The 23,248-nt window shown below is 39.2% G+C and overlaps 1 protein-coding gene across 1 annotated transcript in view; it reads left to right on the top strand.

Annotated features, from left to right (window-relative positions):
- The window catches only part of dph6 (diphthamine biosynthesis 6), a 98,912-nt gene extending 79,020 nt beyond the window's left edge, over nucleotides 1-19,892 (top strand). Inside the window, exons 13-15 of the mRNA XM_058091411.2 lie at nucleotides 1,600-1,842; nucleotides 12,130-12,517; nucleotides 18,810-19,892. Coding sequence (XP_057947394.2) covers nucleotides 1,600-1,842; nucleotides 12,130-12,517; nucleotides 18,810-18,928 — 750 coding nt within the window. The 3' untranslated portion in view covers nucleotides 18,929-19,892. The remainder of the gene's footprint in view (nucleotides 1-1,599; nucleotides 1,843-12,129; nucleotides 12,518-18,809) is intronic.
- Nucleotides 19,893-23,248: the final 3,356 nt, after the last annotated feature.

Below are 23,248 nucleotides of genomic sequence, written 5' to 3'. Positions count from 1 at the left end.
CCTGCTAAGAGAGGTATTTAATGGAGAATTAGCTCATTATCACATAGCTAATTATGCTTATAAATAGCAGTGGTGTTGCTGAGACCCACTGGCAAGTTTCTCACCGAGTACCTGATTTGTTTTTAGAGCTGTGAAATGAAAACTGTTAGGCATGAAAAGCTGAAAATTGTGAGGCCAGCCTTGTTGATTGATGCCACCCAAGAGTATTTATAATTAATGTTAATTTGATTATAGCACCTCACAGATTTCAACACATTTGGCTAACTTAGGATTCAACACGTCAGTGTGGAGTGAAACTATTGTTCCATTATTATTATTATTTGCAGATATTGCAAAACCTGAATTGAAAACATTGAGCTAATTTTTTAAATTAATACAAAAAAATTTAAAATAAATACAAAGGCAGTAAATAGTAATCATGAATAAAATGCATTCAAACTGATATGAGCAGGCCTATTCATGAATAACATAAATAAAATCGATACAATTAATTTTAGTATAATTTTAATAGTCTAAGTAATGGGACACATGTACATTTTATAAATCTATGCATCTTACACATATGAATAAAATATCAAAATAAATAAAATGATGCACAAATGTAATTTTGTAAAAAAAATTAACAACAACATTTTTACCCATTTTTGAAAACATAGGGCGGACTGGATTATAATTTTCGATTTTAGAGAAAAGGCTTATAAAGGCTTTTTAAAGGCTTTTAAGTGTGCTCTCTAGTGTGGAAAATACAATAATTAAAAGAACAATACAAAACATATATTTTTTGATTTAGCATAATGTGAAATAAAGAATAAAGCTTCAGGGTATTGCAATTTCATCACACTTTTTAAATGCAGTTTATTGAAAATATGCATTTATTTTGTATTTTGCATAATTCTTGTATTGGAAACTGCAGAGAGTAATTGGTATCTGTTTGGAGTAAGGCCACCTGTACAAATACATATTATTTATTATTTATTGTATGTTCTTATTCGTTGTTTGTTCTCTTTTATCTTGTATTTTATATTCGTGTTTTTATATCTTCTGTACAGCGACCTTGGGTGTCCTGAAAGGCTCTTTGAAATAAAATGTATTATTAGTATTATTACATATTATTTGCATATAGTAAATATAATGTATAATACTAACCTAATCTTTCTTTCAGTAGTATCTTAAAATGACTTTACCACAAATAAATAACAATACTTACCTAAAATAAAATATATTGAAATATAAAATGTTCCTGGGCGGCACGGCGGTCAAGTGGTTAGCGTGTAGACCTCACAGCTAGGAGGACCAGGGTTCGATTCCACCCTCGGCCATCTCTGTGTGGAGTTTGCATGTTCTCCCCGTGCATGCGTGGGTTTTCTCCGGGTACTCCGGTTTCCTCCCACATTCCAAAAACATGCTAGGTTAATTGGCCACTCCAAATTGTCCATAGGTATGAATGTGAGTGTGAATGGTTGTTTGTCTATATGTGCCCTGTGATTGGCTGGCGACCAGTCCAGGGTGTACCCCGCCTCTCGCCCGAAGACAGCTGGGATAGGCTCCAGCAGAGATGCTGACTTTGACACGTTTCTGTATGTTTATTCTCTTTTCTAGGTAGATGATGCTGTGTTCTGTGCGGGCCAGATCGCCCTGATCCCCTGCACCATGCAGCTGGTGAAGGCTGGAACAAGGATGCAAACTCAGTTGTGTGTCGGCCACGTGCAAAAGGTTCTGGAGGCCGTGATCAGCCGCTTGACTCTGGGCCACATCATCCAGGTCCACTGCTACACCACAAGACGCCAGGACATCCCTGTTATCCGGGCTGTATGGGTACGCCTGCTGGAGCCTGCAGAAGAGGTCAGTGGATGTATGAATTTTACTACATGAGAGGACAAAAAGGTAGACATGTTCAAACTTTGTGTCCAAATCAAGACTTCCAACATCTTGAAGCTTTGGCTGTCATATGATATGACACAGTTTCGTTCTACTTTTTGGATTTCTTAATGTGCTTGTCACAAAATGACACAATCCCACCAGCCTGTGTGATTTACTGCAAAATCTGAATATTGAAGCCTGTAGAAATTTTGCATATTGGGCACAAAATACCGCTTGGCTTTCCAGGAAGTGACACAAAGTTGACATCCTCTCTCCAGGCTTTAACCCCCCGCTCCAGCAGAGCCACATGTTGGAGGTACATCTCCGTCCCTTGGGGTCTCGTCCCACGACGAGACAGATTACAATGGGCGGAGAGAGGCTGCCAGGCAAGACTGGTGCTCCGGAGCAAGGGGTTGTAAGCCAGGGCGACGGAATGGAGAGTGGTGGGGGATGGGGGGGGGGGGGGGGGATAAGCTGCTCTGAGAGTTGAACCCAGCTCCAAAATGGAGTGTAGGGGGGCAAAGGATTAGGGAGGCTCTGAGGAAGACATCTGCTTCTGTGCCAAGCTGCACATTATCAAAGACACCAGCGCTTCCCACATCATCAAGTTTTCATGAGAGAAGTCGGCGGTGAATATCAGTCGCAGCACCGGTCTCAGGAGGGGGGGGCGAGAAGGGTGAGGAACTTTCTCTTTCCTGTTCACAAATAATCAGGACGCTTCACTTAGAATAGAAAATATATATATATACCGGTTGGTTCTGGGGTATCTGTTTTATTCCCATCAATGCTCTAAATCAGGGGTCTCAAACACGTGGCGCCCCCGCCTTGATATGAAAGTTTAATGTTAGTGCGTCATGCGCAAGTTTGATATGGATGCTGTATGGTATCATGTACCCAGAAAAAATTATTACGTTTGATTAATGTTCATGTTAAAGGTTAAATAACTGTTAATAGTTATCCTCCCTATCCGTGTGGAAGTGGTAAGTTTTTGGCTTTACGTTTAAAGGAAATAACTTGAAGGCTACCATTTAGGTCGCTAGCTCTCTAGTTTGCAAGTTAGCATGTGTCTCAAGAACCTCTAATAATGCTTTGTTAATTTTAATCTGAAAAAAAATTATTTGTCTACCCACCAACTATATGTGGTTTCTTAAGTTTTTATTATTTGCCGTTTTATTATTATTATTATTATTATATTTATTTATTTATTTATTTATTTCTGATTGATTTTCTTTATTCTTGATTTGTTTATTTATTTTTCATCTTATTTTGTGTAGAAAAATAAAAAGTAAGATATTTGAGAACAGTGGAAAGTTTTATCAGAGCTTTTATTGTAGAAAATTGGAACCAAAGCGAAGTTTTAAAAAAAAAAAAATTGTTTTTAATAAATACTTGTTTGGTTTTTTTTTTGGGAAAACCTGATGTGGCCCAGTCTCACCCAGACCCGAGCTCCAGTGGCCCCCAAGTAAATTGAGTTTGAGACCCCTGCTCTAAATATAACCCAGTCTGTTATTTCTGAAATTTGACAACTCATTATATAGAACAACTTTAAATTAATGATCATTTGTGGTGCATGAGAAAGTGGAAAGGAAAACATGGCTTATGAAGCGTATTGTGCAACACGGCAGCAATAGAACCAATGCTGTAATAACAGTATGCCGCAAATTAGTCAGTCAGCATTAATAGCGCAGATGAGATCATAGTAAAAAAAAAAACATAACAGGAAGTAGAACATGCTAATGGTTGCTGGTCCGATCCTCTGTCAGTGTATAGATTTAAGTATACTGTATTTCCAGAATATTGCAGCATTTGTAGCATTGATTACATGTATTATGCTTATTGTGGGGCTGCATGGCGGTCGAGTGGTTAGTGTCAGGAGACCAGGGTTCAATTCCACACTCGGCCATCTCTGTGTGGAGTTTGCATGTTCTCCCTGTGTATGCGTGGGTTTTCTGTGGGGATCTTAAAACTCTTCTCCCGTAGATGTTGTCTGATGGGTATTGGACTGCAGTAAAAACCTTCATTCATACTGCCGATCATCCCATTGGGCATCTATCTACAACTGTGACCCTCAGGATCATTGAAGTTTCAAATGACGTCCAATCTCAGCAATTTTTGCCTTTGCCATCACGAGATCGTGAGTGTGAATACCTGACAGAAACTAACATGGAATCCACATTTTTGGTAGACCTTTTGCTTTTAAAGGCTGTGGTTCTGAACTTTTAAAGCTGTGGTTATAACCATAACATTTAATCCTAACATTTTAATCAGGATTGTATAATATTTTTCTATCCATATAGAGGAGGCCTATTTTAAATGTATTGAGATTACAAGGCATCTTTCTGCAAATCTTGGGCATGGTAATGGTAATGGTAATGGTAATGGTAATGGTTTAATTTCATTTGAACATGCATCAGATTACAATTGAGTGCATCCCATAATCAGTTCACAGTTCCACATGTCCAAAAGGAGTAGGAAGAAGCAAAGCTTATTAAAACCTACCCCTCCATCTGGGGTACTCCTGTTTCCTCCCACATTCCAGAAAAATGCTAGATTAATTGATGACTCCAAATTGTCCAATAAGCAGTACAAGCAGTTGATGTTTGCTAAATACAAGGATGAAGAGTCTTGAACCAGTCATGATGTGCTATATATATCACTATATTGACACTTACTATGGTACCCATTATGGCATTGGATGCTCATATCACCTCATACTTTGGTACGAGGTGCATTATTAAAAGAAACAAACCTTAAACTGTAGTATGGAAAGCAGGAAGTGAACAAATGTAACAGTTACTGATTGTAAAAGTACCATATGGAGGGGTAGGATTTAATAAGCTTTGCTTCTTCCTAGGACTGCACGGCGGTTTAGTGGTTAGCGTACAGGCCTTACAGCTAGGAGACGAGGGTTCAATTCCACCCTCGGCCATCTCTGTGTGGAGTTTGCATGTTCTCCCTGTGCATGCGTGGGTTTTCAAAAACATGCTAGGTTAATTGGCGACTCCAAATTGTCCATAGGTATGAATGTGAGTGTGAATGGTTGTTTGTCTATATGGGCCCTGTGGTGGTCCAGGGTGTACCCCGCCTCTCGCCTGAAGACAGCTGGGATAGGCTCCAGCACCCCCCCCCCCACCCCGCCGTGAAAATCGGTAGAAAATGAATGAATGCTTATTGTGTGCATGGTGGCATGGCTCATTCGTCTTCCAATCTGATGGTTGCTGGTTTGATCCTCGGTTGGTGAATAGATCCTACACTCTAGTTCATACTGAACATGCTCCAACTTATTTTTTCACTTCCATGAAAACTGTTTGCTTCATTCCATTGTGTGGAGTGAATAAAAATCTATATCAGGAGGTTGCTTACAGCCACAGATGTTAATACCCGGTGAATATCAGAGACTTTTCAGTTAACTGAACATAATTGAAACATAGTACAATCTGTACCAAAAGTACCTCCTACCAGGCTATCCCACATTGACAGCACTAGCTGCTAAAACATTGCCCATGTTTGGGACAACCTACCTTTGTGAGCAAGTTTTCTCACTAATGAACATTAATAAAACTAAGCTGCGCTCAAAGCTCACACATAAGCATTTGAATGAGATTCTGAAATTGGCTGCTTCTCAGGACATGATGCCTGATATTGATGCACTTGTGCAGGATAAACGATGTCAAGTTTCAAGGGCAAATTCCAAGCAAGACGAATAATTGCTGTGAAAGTTATTCATTTGTTCAAATTGCTTTCCAGATGTTGAAAAACAGTGTTTTTAAGTTCCACAAGGCTGGTATAAATGTTTTTGGAACATTGTTACTATTTCTGTGATCAGTTTTATGTACAACACACTTAAATATATGTTTAACTGTGTAAAAGTGTTGTTAAAATTGCACATACTTTATTTATGTTCTTATGTTATTCTCTTGTTCATAATATATTGTTCATAATGTAAAAGGAAAATTCTGTTAATAAGCATTTTGATAATTTACTCATTCTTTGCACTAATTATTAGTATTAGTGACTAATACAAAAGAAAAAAGTGGGCTTATTGTTAGTTCTATGTAATTTTGCAATGAGTTTACTGGTCCGGCCCGCTTGATCTCAAATTAAGCTGTATTCGGCCCGCAGACCAAAGGGAGTTTGACACCCCTGCTCTAAAGCCATGAGATCTGGACCGTCTCCCCCTGCACTCATGAGCTCTGACCCGCCTCTCTCTTTTTAATGTTTGTTTTCCTTCTCCCCGCTAACTGGCATCCTTCGTGCGGTGGGGCGAGAGGGCGTGAAAGCCGAACGGTAAACACGGTAATAAGGAAGTGGTGTAAAGGCAGCAGGACCAGCAGGGAGCTGATGGGACGGCTCCGCTTAAGCAAGTTCCCCTACATTTCCTGCGCAGCGGGGCGCCTTCGGCACGCAGCTCTCCTGGCTCTCAGCACTTACTGTAGCTGCTGTCAGCCTGCCATAATATCCCTTTCACGCTTCTTGTCGGAGGATTCTGCAGCGAGCAAAGCCCTGATGTTTGCTTACATGAAACACACCGGGCCTTGTGGTCGTTTGTAGCACAGGAAATTAGAAGAGAACATGGCTTCATTCCATGCTAATAAAGAGCAAAATGACGGTTTTAAAACGTTAGGTTAATTTATTTTTTGTTTAGTTTCTGCAAAAACTGCATAAACTGCAGTCAATGCACAGTACTAAGTACTACTACTTCTCCAAAAATGATATATGTTGCTATTTTGTTTTTGTATTGTATTACAATTGTAAAAATTGCAAAAAATACAATTGTATTATTATGTGTGGTGAGCAGACCTCACAGCTAGCAGATCGGGGTTCAATTCCACCCTCAGCCATTTCTGTGTGGAGTGCATGCGTGGGTTTTCTCCGGGTACTCCGGTTTCCTCCCACATTCCAAAAACATGCTAGGTTAATTGGCCACTCCAAATTGTCCATAGGTATGAATGTGAGTGTGAATGGTTGTTTGTCTATATGTGCCCTGTGATTGGCTGGCCACCAGTCCAGCCTCTCGCCCAAAGATAGCTGGGATAGGCTCCAGCACCCCGGCAACCCTTGTCAGGAAAAATGAATTAAATGAATTATTTACTAATGCTGGACATTAGAGATAAGCCAATCGATCGGCTATGGATTAGTAGTGGTAGAAGTGGTAGAAAATGAATGAATGAATGTGTGGTTAGCATGCTATCCATGTAGTCAGGAGACCCTGGTTTGAATCGCCGCTTGGGCATCTCTGTGTGGAGTTTGCATGTTCTCCCTGCATGTTGGGGTTTTCTCCGGGTACTCCGGTTTCCTCCCACATTCCAAAAACATGCTAGGTTAATTGGCGCCTCCAAATTGTCCATAGGTATGATTGTGAGTGTGAATGGTTGTTTGTCTATATGTGCAATGTGATTGGCCGCAACCCTAATGAGGATAAGCAGCATAGAAAATGGAAGGATGGATGATTTTTTTCATGTTGTTTTCACCTCTAAATGCAGTCTACACAGGCAAAATTATGATTTACGTTTTTAATGGCTTATTTATATAAGCCATAATACAAGTGTAAAGCCATTTAAAGCCGCCATTACAATATTTTGATGAGACAATTGCCACTGCAAGATGTACACTATCCAGAAAAACAACAAAAAACTGCTATTGTGTGTGTCTATGCTGTGTTATAGATGTCTCATATGTCATATTTTTTTATTCTATCTACTATATGTATTGGGTAACAATACAGAGATGTAAAGGTGGCTATATAAGTGTTACTTTGTCTCTAGAGGGCTCTAATAATGTTAAAAGCTGTATTTAGACAATCGTAAACAGGTTTATTTATGCTCTCACTACGGAAATATTCAATTTAATAACATTGCATCCGACTTTGTGGCAAAAATAAAGGAATTGACCTCACTGCTCCAATACTTCAGTCCATCTCTAAAATTCTCAACCCAAAGTCTTGTTCATCATTTCCTGCAAAACAAACTTCCCTCCTGCTCCAACATGAATAAAAGACCAAACAAAGCTCTGATGTGAGCTTGTCCGACAGCTTAAAAAGTCAGCAAGTGGCGTGTCATGACAAAGTCCTGCAGCACCACGCCGGCTGGAACCCCCTCAGTATCCGAGGCCTGCAGGGTGGCCTTTAAGCCTGGCTGAGCAAGGTCCAACCACCCCCCGTCCCTCCTCCCGATCCTGTCACTTCTCTCCTTGTTTAGCCTCTCTGTTCCATGTTCAATCAGTATTGACAAGCACTCCCCTCTAGGAGAAACACCTAGCATACCGCCAGAAGTGCTAATATAACATTTATCAACGCATCGCTCACGTATGTGTGCTGTCACGTTGACATGCTAAAAGAGCAGGCCATTGTTCCCTGCCTCTACACCAGAGGTCTCAAACATGCGGCCCGCGGGCCAAATATGGCCCGCAGGACACTAGTTTGAGGCCCCCGCCTTGATATGAAAGTTTAATGTTAGTGCGGCCCGTGCAAGTTTGATATGGATGCTGTATGGTATCATGTACCCAGAAAAAATTATTACGTTTGATTAATGTTCATGTTAAAGGTTAAATAACTGTTAATAGTTATCCTCCCTATCCGTGTGGAAGTGGTAAGTTTTTGGCTATTTAAGTTTAAAGGAAATAACTTGAAGGCTACCGTTTAGGTCGCTAGCTCTCTAGTTTGCGAGTTAGCATGTGTATCAAGACCCTGCAGTTGCGCAATATGTTGTAAATAAAAAGAGTATAAATGTGACTATAGTCGTGTTTTGTCATGTCTACAGGGCTCTAATAATGCTTTGTTCATTTTAATCTGAAAAAAATAATTTGTCTACCCACCAACTATATGTGGTTTCTTAATTTTTAATTATTTGCCGTTTTATTATTATATTTATTTATTACTGATTGATTTTATTTTTTTGTGTAGAAAAATAATTTTATTAGAGCTTTTATTGTAGAAAATCGGAACCAAAGCAAAGTTTATTCATTTTTCTGTTTTTAATAAATGCGTTTTGGTTTTTTTGTAAAACCTGATGCGGCCCAGCCTTGCCCAGACCCTAGCTCCAGTGGCCCCCAGGTAAATTGAGTTTGAGACCCCTGCCTCTACACCATTAATTAAGAGTTTGAGAAAGTTTTATGTGAAGGAGGATGGCGTCAGGTCGTGATGCGACGGGGGAAGGACAAAGAGGCCTCTCGTCCGTGATTTTGCTCATTCTGAACAGAAAAACTAAAAATGCGAGTAACCTGTTATTATTCTGCACTTACAGACTACGGGGTGTAAATGGATGAAAATTGATCCAGCAAATTGAAAAGGGGGTTAAGTGTTTTTGCCCTTATCGACTCTGCCTGAAACGGTGCTTATATAAAACACTCATTTCTGTCCCATTAGCGGATGATGCCACAGCCGAGTATTATGGTCCTCCAAGACATTTTGTTACATCTAATGGCCCCTCAGTCCTTCGGCGGGGGGCGAAGTAGAAAGATTGTATGTTGTGGCTGATCCTCCCTAGAGAGGTGAAAAGTTGACGTAAAAAGGAGCTGTCATGTTAGCGACGCCCGCGTGCGTTTTTGTTTATGGTTAGCTGAAAGCATTATGGATTCTCTTGCAATTGTTTGCACACTATCATTACTCCACCGTCACCTCACAATCTGCTGGTAATGGACAGCCTGTCACAGCTGTCATGGAAAGAGTGCATCTTGGCCGTGCATGTGTATGGTCCAATTCTCTTAAATGTGTTTCAATTACTTTTATCAGACAAGGAATTGGTCATTTGCGTGTCTACAGGAAACAGAACCATGCTGGAAAAAAAATATTTTTTTTGTCACAAGATATGTTACTTTAGTTATACATAACCATATCACAAAACTGTATAATGAATGTATTTGATGTATATGATGTTTGCAGATGACATTGTGATTTATAGTGAGAGTAAGGAACAGGTGGAGGAGATGCTAGAAGAGTGGAGGTTTGCCCTGGAAAGGAGAGGAATGAAGAATAGCTGCAGCAAGACAAAGTATATGTGTGTGAATGACAAGGACCCAAGTGGAAGAGTGAGGTTACAGGGAGAAGAGATACAGAAGGTGGATAATTTTAAGTACTTGGGGTCAACAGTCCAGAACAATGGAGGTTGTGAAAAGGAGGTGAAGAAGCGTGTGCAGGCAGGATGGAACGGGTGGAGAAAAATGTCATGCGTGATGTTTGATAGAAGAGTTTCCAAAACGAAAGGAAATGTATACAAAACTGTAGTGAGACCAGCCATGTTGTTTGGTCTAGAGACAGGAAGCAGAACTGGAGGTAGCAGATGAGGATGCTGAGGTTCTCATTGGGAGTGACCAGGATGGATAGGATCAGGAAGGAGTACATCAGAGGGACATGACATGTTAGAGGCCTTGGTCGGGACATGTCCAGAGGAGAGATAGTGAATATATTGGTAGAAGGATGCTGCCAGGTAGGAGGCGTAGAGGAAGACCAAAGAGGAGGTTTATGGATGTAGTGAAGGAGGACATGAGGGTAGTTGGTGTGAGAGAGACAGGTTTGGATGGAGAAGATTGATTTGCTGTAGCGACCCGTGAATTGAAAAGCCAGAAGAGAAAGAAGAAGAAGAAGAGTTGTAGTTCCGAAGTATAGATGTCATGAGATTAGACTTAGTCATAAACTAGCCTAACCGCTAGGTTCAAAGTTTAATAAAAATACACTAAATAATACAGTTTATATTAATTAAGAAATGTCTTTAGGATGTTTTTAACTCATCCACGACCAATTACATATTTATGTGTTTTTTTAAGCCAACAAAAACAAGCATTTTATAAGAACTCGGCTTGTATCTCTCCGATTTAAATACACGCTGGACAGCAACCAGGAAGTGAAAATGCATCTCGCTTTGTTGCGTGGAGGAGGTTACGCATTAAAGGGAAATTTTAACGATTGCACGCATGTGCTAATGTGTGCGCACACACAGTTCAGGTACAGATGTGAAAATTGTAAAAAGTTTATGCTGTTATATTTGTAAAAAGAATCATTTTAAAATCATGTAAATGCTATTATATATGGCTACATCTGTGAAAGCTTGAAATGTGTTATTTTACAAAAAGCCTTTTTTGGGGATATTTTGCTGAAACCTTCCTACTGCTGATTACTAAAGAACCAGAGACAAACTTTTTTTCTGATGAAACACGAGAGTCTAATCTTTATTTTGGTATATACCATGTTTATATAACCTAAGAACATAATGTTCTATTCTATTACTTGAAAAAAATGGAAACAATTTGCAAGCACACTATACAGTAACACTGCATGATGGCCGATTCCACCCTCGGCCATCTCTGTGTGGAGTTTGCATGTTCTCCCCGTGCATGCGTGGGTTTTCTCCGGGTACTCCGGTTTCCTCCCACATTCCAAAAACATGCTAGGTTAATTGGCCACTCCAAATTGTCCATAGGTATGAATGTGAGTGTGAATGGTTGTTTGTCTATATGTGCCCTGTGATTGGCTGGCCACCAGTCCAGGGTGTACCCCGCCTCTCGCCCTAAGTCAGCTGGGATAGGCTCCAGCATACGACCCTAATGAGGAATGGAAGGATGGATGGTATATAGTAACTACAAACTACACAAGTTTATGTTGCTTTATGTTTTTTTAAATCATTCTTTAAAAGCAAATAAAACCTGAGAATTATGTATAATTTATATGAAAATGACCTCCAAGTAATATTTACTTAGATTTTCAATGCGGAAAAAGTCATTTTTTTCTAACAAAATGTTACTCCAGATTTTTTCAGTGCATGTTATTTTCCCCAGCCAATTGGTATCTGGACAAAATATACACTATAATGATTTGATACTACTTTTTTGTTTTGTTATTTTTATATGTCACATAGTAGCAGGGAGCAGACGCCTCCGTTTCTTATTGTATTTTTTTGTTGATGTTGTTGTTACGTATAACAACAACAAAATAATATTTTATTTATAGAGCACTTTTCAAAAACTTTCATTCTAAAAGCAAACAAACACAAGTGTACAGAATACCAAAAAAAGGTAGAAAGTGAAAACCAAAAAACAGAGTTGATAATAAATAGTCAAAAGTGCATACAATAGACAATATAGATCACAATGTAATATTTTACTAAATACTGTAAGGTCAGCAGTGTCACAGATGTGTGGAAGAATAGCGTTCCAAAGGCAGGGGGCAGCAACAGAGAAGACTGTATTGGAGTTTGTTAAAGAGATTGCGATAAATAATGCCATTGTGTCCATGCTATGCTTTATATGACCATTTTATCCCATCTTCCTGCCTGACAGGAGCCGACTATGGGGCCTGACAGTAAACCTGCTCCATCACTGGTGCTGGTTGTTGTACCTGCCTTACCCAAAGACGCTGCCGTCGAACTCCACATCACAGCTGTCCAGGATGACCCCAGCCGAAGGACTTCCTGTCACATGACCACAAAGTTGGGTTATGGCCATATAGAGTGCCACACTCTGACATCTGCTGACCGATGCGGTGCTTCCCTGTCCCTCTGCCTGGCTGTACTCGACCCTGAGATCATTGCAGATGTCGGCGAGGTCACGGAAGCAATCGCTTCGGCTTTTGACAAAGCCCTGAAGAAGACGGAAGCCGATCTGCTGCCGCTTTGTGCACGGGTGTTCTACAAGTGTGACCACTCGCTTGGACGACGGGTCGTTGAAGGTTTGTCACTGAATGCAACACACACACACACTCAAATATTTACATTCATTAAGGGGAATGAATAAGTTATTCAGCAGAAAACAATTGGCCCGCATGTTAAACTCCTCAAACAAAGTGACAGCCTGCCTTCATGTGCACCTCAAACTCCATACTAGATCTTCTTCTTGGGTTTAATTATTCTTGTCTTATTTCAGAATCCATTTTTTTCATTCATTCATTCATTTTTTTTACCGCTTTTCCTCATGAGGGTCGCGGGGGTGCACGAGCCTATCCCAGCTGTCTTCGGGCGAGCGGCGGGGTACACCCTGGACTGGTGGCCAGCCAATCACAGGGCACATATAGACAAACAACCATTCACACTCACATTCATACCTATGGACAATTTGGAGTGGCCAATTAACCTAGCATGTTTTTGGAATGTGGGAGGAAACCGGAGTACCCGGAGAAAACCCACGCATGCACGGGGAGAACATGCAAACTCCACACAGAGATGGCCGAGGGTGGAATTGAACCCTGGTCTCCTAGACATAGACTTTCTTTATTGTCATTGCACAATAACACAGGAGTGAAATTGCCAACGAAATGTCGTTGCCTGGCTCCCGTATAATAATAAATAATAATGTGGAGAATAAATAGATCACATCAAATATTATTTGTACAAATAATTTAGAATAAATAACAATCATTTCAAGTTTTGGTTGTCGTGTGGGCAGGTAGAGGGGCTTATTATATATATATTTTATATTTCATATATATAGCTGTGAGGTCTGCGCGCTAACCACTCGACCGCCGTGCCACCAGAATTGCCACCATTTTTGATCAAAGAAAATATGTGGCACATTAGTTTCACATTTTGCAGAGAAATCTTGTTCAAGTGGCTCATATGTATTATTATACCAAAAGATAATGGCAAAATATCATACTTTAACTATGGCAAGTATATATGTAAGATTTATAGTGCGTCACAAAACTGAATGTTGCAGTAGTCCAACTAAATACCAGCATGATTTTAGCATTACACAGCAACAACAGAGCTTTATATTTGTCTTTAATAACGACTGTGTTATTACCCAAAATGTATCTTTACCACATTGTCTAGTAGGGGTGCCACAAGATCTCGCAAGATGAAAACATGACAAGACTTCTCATCTTTGGCTTGGGATGATAACAAATTAATCGATCACACAATCATTGAAAATTAACTTGATAAGTTTGCCAAGCAGTGGTTTTGGTGCTGGAACTCTGCCATGCAGGCCGTTTTTGTCCAGTGTCTTTCTTATGGTGGAGTCATGAACACTGACCTTAACTGAGGCAAGAGAGGCCTGCAGTTGTTTGGATGTTGTTGTGGGGTCTTTTGTGACCTCTTGGATGAATCTTCGCTGTGCTCTTGTGGTAGTTTTGGTTGGCTGGCCACTCCTGGGAAGGTTCACCACTGTTCCATGTTTTCACCAATTTGCTGGAGTCCCAAAATTTTAGAAATGGCTTCACAACTTATTGATAAAAAGTTTCATTTAAAAACGGCATAATATTTAAACTATATTTATATATTTTAAGTGTGACAAAGATGCAAAACATAAGAAATCAGGAAGGGGACACAGAAAAGCATATTAAAATACAACATACAAAACTAAAAACAAAGCACAGCAGACATAAAAAGTCAGGTGGATTCCAGAGGGTGGGGGCAGCGATGGAGAAGGCTCTGTCTCCCTAGGTTTGGAGCTTGGTCCTACAGGGAAGTGCCAGGAGGTTGGAGTCTGAGGAGCGAAGGGCACGTGAGGGATTGTGTGGATGGAGCAGGTCTGTGAGGGATGGAGGGGTCAAATTGTGGAGAGCTTTGAAGGTAATGAGAAGGATTTTGAAATGAATACGTTGTGGGGACAGGAAGCCACTGAAGCTTTTGGAGGACGAGGGTGAATGTGTTCACGAGAGCAGGTTGAGGCGAGGAGGCGGCAGCGAGTTAAGTCATAATATTATAATAACATTTTTTTTTAACACAGTTCACAAATGTTCACATTTTAAATTCTTAAAATAAAAAAATTATAAACACATTAAATGACAAATTCAAATATCAAATTAAAAATTATCGTTGAAATATTAAAAAAATAAATACATAGTTTTTCTAGAGTCGTCACATTATGACAACAAAAAACAAAAAATACTGTTGCAATTTTTGGAAAATTAGGTTGAAAAATGTTTCAATATTATGAGACAAATATCAAAATATTATGGGAATAAATTCACAACAAAAATCATAAATGTTGAAAAAAAGACAACACAGAAAAAAAACATATAACATATATATATTAATAATAATAATAATAATGTAATCAGGGAGGAAATGCTTATTAATACTAGTTTTTTATTTTATTTTATTTTTACCTATATTACAAACCTGAGATGCAGACTATATATATATATATATATATATATATATATATATATATATATATATCCCTTCTTTGAATGTCTGTGTAAAATAAATAATAATAAAGCAAACAAAATGTTTCAATATTATGAGACAAATATCAAAATATTATGGGAATAAATTTACACCAAAAACCATAAATGTTGAAATGCTTGAACCATAAAAAAGACAACACAGAAATGGAAAAGTGACCAAAAAATAATGTAATCAGGGAGGAAATGCTTATTAATACTAGTTTTTTATTTGTTATTTATTTTTTGTACCTATATTACAAACCTGAGATGCAGGCTATTAGTAGGCTAGTAGTATTTGTTTGCTTTATTATTATTTATTATACACAGACATTCAAAGAAGGGACACACACACACACATATATATATATATATATATATATATATATATATATATATAAAGCAAACAAATACTCGCCTAGTTTTAAACAATTCTACATAAAGTGACCCATATTAGAGAATGTAAATCATCAAATAAGCAGAATGACCACGTCTATGCCGCTTCCCCTAAAAGCATGCATCCTGACTCATCATGGAAGAGCTGGAATCCGCTCACTCGCTTGCTCGCACGCACAAGTGAACCCCCCCACCTTCGGAACCTCGCCCTCGGGCGTCTTTATGGGTCACAGCCCGTTCTTGATTGGGTGATGAATCCGAAAAGTCAAAAAGGAGGAAAAAGTAACACCTCTGGCGTTGGCGAGACCACAACGCAACCTCCCCTCCCCCTTTGCATTATTTGCGTGAGGATTCACAGTTGATAGACGTGACATATGCTCCCAATGAAACCTTTAAACATCTTGTCTCGGGTTGTTACTCACGATCCAAAGCCCACTGGAGACAGGCCCACTGCCACTAAAAGCTTCCTTTTTTACACAAGGGGAGCAATGATCTCTTTGTACGAATTCAAAAAACGGATTACAAGACTTTAAACGCTCGATTATTTTCCTGAAATAGCATCAAAATGAACGCTAAAGAGGTCTCTCCGTGCCCTTTAGCATCTTTTACTCACCCCCCCTTGCAGTAATTGAACAATGTTCATTGGCCAACACTTGCTAATCGTGAGTGTATTTGACTAATTTGAACCATTTGGAAGTCAGTGTAGCACAACTAAAAATCACACTGCTGCAGGGCCTTGGCCACTCCTTAAAAGCCCAATGAGCCCAGAAGGTATCTGCGATTAATCACATTAATCGCCCCTTTTCACTACCGGCCTGGGATGTCTATTTCTTTCTGGTTGGCTTTGCATGTTTGTGTGCCATTTAACTGCTTTTTTTTCTGGGGCACCATTTTGAAGGTCCTGTATTATGTATTCTTATATCCATTTCAAATACAATTCTTTGGCTTTTGGAAGAGTGTTGTTCAAAATATGGCTTTGATGCTGCTATGTAGACAGTTTAAATGTGCTTTTATATATATATAATATTAGTGATATATATAATATATATAATATTAGTGATTGGGACACCAGGCTATCATGCTAGCTGAGCGACTGAAAATGATCACATTTAAAGTTCCCACATCTGTAGTTGACTGGCGGGTAGTTGGAAGAAAGCCAGGTTTTATTTTAAGATGTGTAGCGAAGCCTTTTTTTTTTTCATTTTTGTCCATGAAGTGGTGACCATATAAAGAAAACTTTTGTTTTGTCGCTGTTAATTGTTTTGCGATTGTTTTGCCTTCAAATATTTTCCCCCAAAAATACACTTTTAAACTTTTAGAAATATGAAAAATACACAAAAAAATACACAAAATATTAAAATTGAAAAAAATTATATTGATTCATTCATTAATTTTCTACCGCTTTTTCCTCACGAGGGTCGGGGGCATGCTGGAGCCTATCCCAGCTGTCTTCGGGCGAGAGGCGGGGTACACCCTGGACTGGTGGCCAGCCAATCACAGGGCACATATAGACAAACAACCATTCACACTCACATTCATACCTATGGACAATTTGGAGTCGCCAATTAACCTAGCATGTTTTTTTTTTTAGTTTTTTGGAATGTGGGAGGAAACCGGAGTACCCGGAGAAAACCCACTAGCTGTGAGGTCTGCACGCTAACCACTCGACCGCCGTGCTGCCAAAAATTATATTTTGACAAAAAATATATATTAACAAAACTCTAAAAATTTAACCAAATTTTATTGTTAAAAAATTCCTGTGCATACTGTATATACAGAAAATATAATCTTTTGATTTTTAAGTATGCAACCATCTTTGGAAAAACTTTGGACACCCTTGACTTAAAGGTACGGATGAGGGATTTTCATATCTGTAATTATGTCATCTATATAATAGGGCTGTCAAAAACAAAGCATTAACAGTTAATTGCATTGATTGATTTATTTCATGAATTACATTAAATTCTTCTGTGTAATTCACGCCTCTCTGTTATGACAGCAGACGGAAGCACAGTGGAGCGTCTTTTCTAACTTCATTGTGACATGAACACATCCACAGCAGTACCACTCCAACACCATATACATATATATATCTAGTCACTTCATCCTAGGAACACGAGATGCATTCAGGGACACTCCGAACATCACAGAAACACTTTATAATGCAAGTGTGTGTGTTTAAACATGGAATGGATATTTTTACCACTTACATTAAATGTTGTGATGTCTTTGAACGCAACCCCTCATTGCTCATAATAACACGATTGAAAGTGTGAGTCAAACATTTTTGAAATCATTTGACAGCTCTATACTATATTCACTAATGATTTTATAAATCGAAAACACGCTCTTTGTGTTTGTGAAAGCATCACATTGACTCAACATTGCACACGGCCGCAAGCTAGTTTTACGTAGGCTCCAAATGCAGCCTGAACAATTCATTTTCATTCTTAACCCTTACTTGTATGGGGGCTAAGTAGATGGAGCTGGAGTAGACATGTTGAGCTCTTCTAATCCATCAGACGATTCCTGAAATATCAGACTGCTCAATGCCAAATAAGCCCCTCTACCTGCCCACACGCACAACCAAAACTTTAAATTATTGTTATTTATTCTAAATTTGTATAAATTACTGTTTACGCTGTACATTGTTCATATTTGATGTAATCTATTTATTCTCCACATTATTTTTTATTTTTATTTTTATTTTTATTTTTATTTTTATTTTTATTTTTATTTTTATTTTTATTTTTATTTTTATTTTTATTTTTATTTTTATTTTTATTTTTATTTTTATTTTTTTCACGGGAGCCAGGCAACGACATTTAGTTGGCAATTTCACTGCTGTGTTATTGTGCAATGACAATAAAGAAAGTCTATGTCTGTCTCTAGACTGCTCAGTACAACACCAACATGGAAACAGGAGTTCAGAACATATTACAAACAATAATAAGCAAACTTATAATGCATTTTCCCGTCACGCAAACATAGCCAAACGCCCCATCCCCAATACCTAACATGTCTGCCAAGCATCAGACAGGACCACTTGTGACCAATTAGTGTGCAAAGGTATCCCAACGGAACGCCGCTAACAGACAGGCTGTCATCAAGACGGGGGCTGTGTGAATTCTCACATGTCCATTGTCCATCTGTAGTCCGGCTGCACTAACAACAACTGTGAGCTCTCATAAAGATGATCGGCAGCACAACAGGGCCTCTCTTCCTCCACTCCAAGCACACACACACACACACACACACACACACAGTGGCAGACTAGGAATTTAATCCTTCCTAACATATGTCTACACCGCAATGAGTGCAAGGGGGTTTTAAGAATATCAATAATTTGTAAATAGCCTCCTGGTCAACGAGTGAAGAGAGGCCCCAGTGGGAGTGTCGCTCTAATGTCATCTTCTTCCTCCCCACATTCTCTGCTTTATCTCAAACCTCTTCTCACCAGGACTCGAGGACACCTTTAAAAAGTTTCTAGGACAGTCCAGTCCATCCGTTGCCCTGGTTCCAGTCCTGGACTTGCCCGACTGCCGCATCCTCCACCTGTCCTGCTGGCTCAGCGCATAAGAACCACAGCCAGGATCGACAGCCGTGCGACATTGGAGCTCAGTGGAGGATTGACTATTGACTATTGACTATTCAAATCTCCATGTGATATAATCATGTTTTTATCTAGAATCCATCCAGTTACCCTATAATGCTGTGTTTCCATCTCAGTCTCAAGGATTTCTTAGGAAAGACAGAGGGCAGAATCGGGATTCTAAAATGGAGTCCCAAGCTGTTGATGGTTCATGGCCTTGCTCAGGAAGTCAGTCCCCCGCAGGATTCATTGCCCATTATAGGTCTTCTACTTTTCTTTTAGACCTACGTCTTTCCAGTGCCTAAGCCGAGTCCTTACAGACTGATGTCCTACTGCAAAGTACCTCCTATTCAGGGTTCTCCAAGTTAGGGTTCCAATACTGCCAAAGTGATGGAAACCACTGCTGGCTGCTCATTGGTTGATTAAGTCACAATCGCTGTTTTGTTGTTATAACATTTGAGGACCGAAATAAACCTGTAGCTCTGGATGCCGCAGTATTATAGTCTACGGTCTGTGTCGTATTTCTTGGATAAAATTTGTCACGGCTGCTTTTTTTGTATCACATAATTGGAACTGGATTATATAGTTGGCCACATTTGCTCCACTTCACTGCAGTACTCCGTTTTCTTGTTGGCTTCAGTCTACTCGTCAGAGTGCATTGTGGGTTTTTTGCCGAGTGGAGCTAAGTCAGTACTGTGCAGTAGAAAAGTGTCTGAATCTGATTGGAAATGGTTAAAAACTTTGATTTAACATGATACACTGAAATGAAACGGGTCTCACAGTCAGAGATATTTATATATAATATACCATTATCCACCCTCGGCCATCTCTGTGTGAAGTTTGCATGTTCTCCCTGTGCATGCGTGGGTTTTCTCCGCGTACTCCGGTTTTCTCCCACATTCCAAAAACATGCTGGGTTAATTGGTGACTCCAAATTGTCCATAGGTATGAATGTGAATGGTTGTTTGTCTATATGTGCCCTGTGATTGGCTGGCGACCAATCCAGGGTGTATCCCCCGCCTCTCGCCCGAAGACAGCTGGGATAGGCTCCAGCACCCCCGCGACCCTCGTGAATAAAAAGCGAAAAGCGGTAGAAAATGAATGAATGAATGAATGAAAGTTTGCCGGCCTCAGTGCCAAATTGAGACAAGCCTTAATGTTATTTTTGTTCAGCAGTGGTTTTGGTCCTGGAATTCTGCCATGCAAGCCGTTTTTTTTCTGTCTGACAGACAGACAGCTGGGATAGGTTCCAGCACCCCCCGCGATCCTCGTGAGGAAAAAGCGGTAGAAAATGACTGACTGACTGACTGACTGAATGAATGAATGTTTTTTTATTTCCATTTTAAATTCCATAGACAATGTGAGCATCCTTACAGACCATTATCCAAAGCCGATTAATTGTTCGGTTAACAATGAAAACAGATGGACCACTGACCTATACCAAAGTGTCAACATTTACTGAACCACTAATATGTCGTAGTACTAACATCCGTCACAACTTTTCAAATTGTTTTGTTTTCTTTTTCATAGTGTTACAAATTGAAGTAACCAACTACTGATTCAACATCAGCAGTCGTTTGAACAAAAAATTCCTTTACTTTGTCACCTCAAGAAAGAAGTCAAAAAAAGCATCTCTTAGCATTTCTTTGTTTCAGGTAGCTTCCTAGTCAACACCATTTGTGTGTGTTTGTGTGTCGGTTGATGTGATTGAGTCTCCCTCTCATCTTCCACGGGACTGGAGGTGTGTTATTATTGTGTAATGGGCAATCAGCACCAGGCACCCGAAAAGATTAAGCCTCTTTATGTTTTCTATTGATTCTAAAGGCAGCCTGGTTAATAGGAGAGGGACTTCGCCTCACACCGCCGCAGGCAAGGAATTAAGCTCAATGTGTGTGTGGAGAAAATAACACTATTAACCGTCGCTCCTGGAACATTTCTTTTCTCAAAGATCATGAAACATATTGATGAACCAGAGTCGGAATGCATCTTTCATACTCACAACGCCGCCATTATCACGGGGCCGACTGATCGATCCTCGCCACGCCCAGCCTCACTGTTGTTTTGTTTTGATTGTTGCTATCAAAAATTGAACAATGGAGGCAGCCAATAGAGCCTGAAGATTTTTCTTTATTGACGGTTGAACAACACAAACAAGCAAATTATTTATGAACTAGAGCAAGCTAATACTCTGTAAAGTGTGTTTATGTTCATCTGTTATTTGGGGGTGGGGGTGGGGGGGTTAAAATGAGAATATTTCTAAAATAATACAGCCAGCGCTAAAATATGTTCATAAGTACTCTCAAACATGAGCCTACACAGAATGGACAGTCGCTAAGAATGTTCAAAAATTGTCTATGGAATTTACAATGGATTTATAATTGAAAATAAAGAACCCATAAAATTTTTAGAAGAATAATTTCTTTTTATGTACTACTACGCAATCTCACTTGGATATTATTACCCAATGCATTTTGAGATGGGATACGAAATAAACTATTAAACAAACACACCTTTTACTCTATCATTCAGCCAAGTGTATTGTTTGTGTGTCGTATCAGATCAGAAGGTTCCAAATGATGCTTCCTGATAAACTGTATTAACCCTTTCCATGTTTTAGCTTTAAAAAACAAACAAACAAAAAAACATACTTTTATGACATACTTTAACATTTGAGTTTGTTATGGCCTTTGTAAGCAGTATGTAAACTCTAATAATGTTCAAGTTGTCTGAGATTTCCAGTTAAAATTAGAAACAGCAGTAATGTTCCAAGTAATAATAATTGTTTGTTTATATGCATTCGTTCTTGACATCTAATTTGTTTTGGTTAAGATGGAGATTTTTACTGAATGTAATCAGTATGCATGGTCTGTAAGGATGCTCACATTGTCTATGGAATTTAAAATGGAAATAAAAAAACATTCATTCATTCATTTTCTACCGCTTATCCTCACAAGGGACGCGGGTTTGCTGGAGCTTATCCCAGCTGTCTTCGGGCAAGAGGCGGGGTACACCCTGGACTGGTGGCCAGACAATCACACTCACATTCATACCTATGGACAATTTGAAGTGGCCAATTAACCTAGAATGTTTTTGGAATGTGGGAGGAAACCGGAATACCCGGAGAAAACCCACGCATGCACGGGGAGAATTAAAAAACATTTATTAGAAATACTAACACTATTAATTATTTTTTCATGTTCTCTTTTTTCTCTATTTCTTCTTTCTGTCAAAGTGAAGATTTTGAATAGCCTGACTCAACTTTAAATTATATCAGGGATGTTTCAAAGGATGTTGAACCATTATATGGGATTTACAGTGGGATTATTAAAAACAAGTGTTAAATATATATAGTGTTGATAATTATTTGTTTCCATGAATTCAATTTTTTTATTTAAAGTACATTTTTCTTAAAAAGGCGTAACTTTTTACATAATCTGTCATCAGTATGCACGGTCTGTAATAATGTTCAAATTGTCTATGGGATTTACTGTGGAAAACATGTAAGAACCATGTAAATTTGATGATATTTTTTAATGCATTAATTATTGTCATCTAACTTTAGATTTTGAGTATGGTAGCACTGACTGAATGTTTTATCTAGCCCATAAAAAACAATACACAAACATATACACAAGTTGATGACTTGTGTTTCATTAATATTAAAACATTGAGTCTGAATTATGTTTTTGTGTATGTTCTATTTAACAAATGTTCATTCTGGAAAAACTCATTTACTGGAAGGTGACCACTTGTCGATCACGTCTGTAAACATTTGCGTCCGTCTATTTTCATATAGATGCCGACAAAGCCACAAGGTTATAATCATGCTCTCATGGCGGGCCGACGTGATGTTTCATGACAGACGTTCCTTTGTGTCCTCGCCGCAGTTATTTACACACAAAATGACTAAAGACAGGGTGACATTTACTTTTCTCTGTGTGTGTACATTTTCTGCCGAGCCAACCGACCGACCGCTCTGCATACAAAACTGGCTTTTTTGTAACTAACGTTATTGTCCTTTGTGTGCTGTGTACCCACCAGCCTGCGGCCCTTGTCATTTTGGCCTTGCACATGGACTTAACTGTGTGTTTCTTCCTCCAGGCCAGCCAGCCTGGTGTTGTGTATGTGCTGAATGTGTGTGCGCGTGCAGGCTCTCTTGGGCTACAGACAGTAATAGAGTTTTTGTGGTGACCTCACTGCTTGAGACGCACCCCTGACATTGTTTGTTTCCATGATTGAATCCTTTTCGTATCATGATCGATGTTTTTTCGTGTTTTTGTGCCATATTGTGGAAGCATTCAGGTCAC

Source organism: Doryrhamphus excisus, linkage group LG14 (genome assembly GCF_037039965.1).
Source record: "Doryrhamphus excisus strain RoL-2023G ecotype Guam linkage group LG14, RoL_Dexc_Guam_v1.1, whole genome shotgun sequence".
NCBI classification, from domain to species: Eukaryota; Metazoa; Chordata; class Actinopteri; order Syngnathiformes; family Syngnathidae; genus Doryrhamphus; species Doryrhamphus excisus.
Note: the sequence above shows the minus strand (reverse complement) of the source record. Positions and strands in the feature narration are given on the sequence as shown.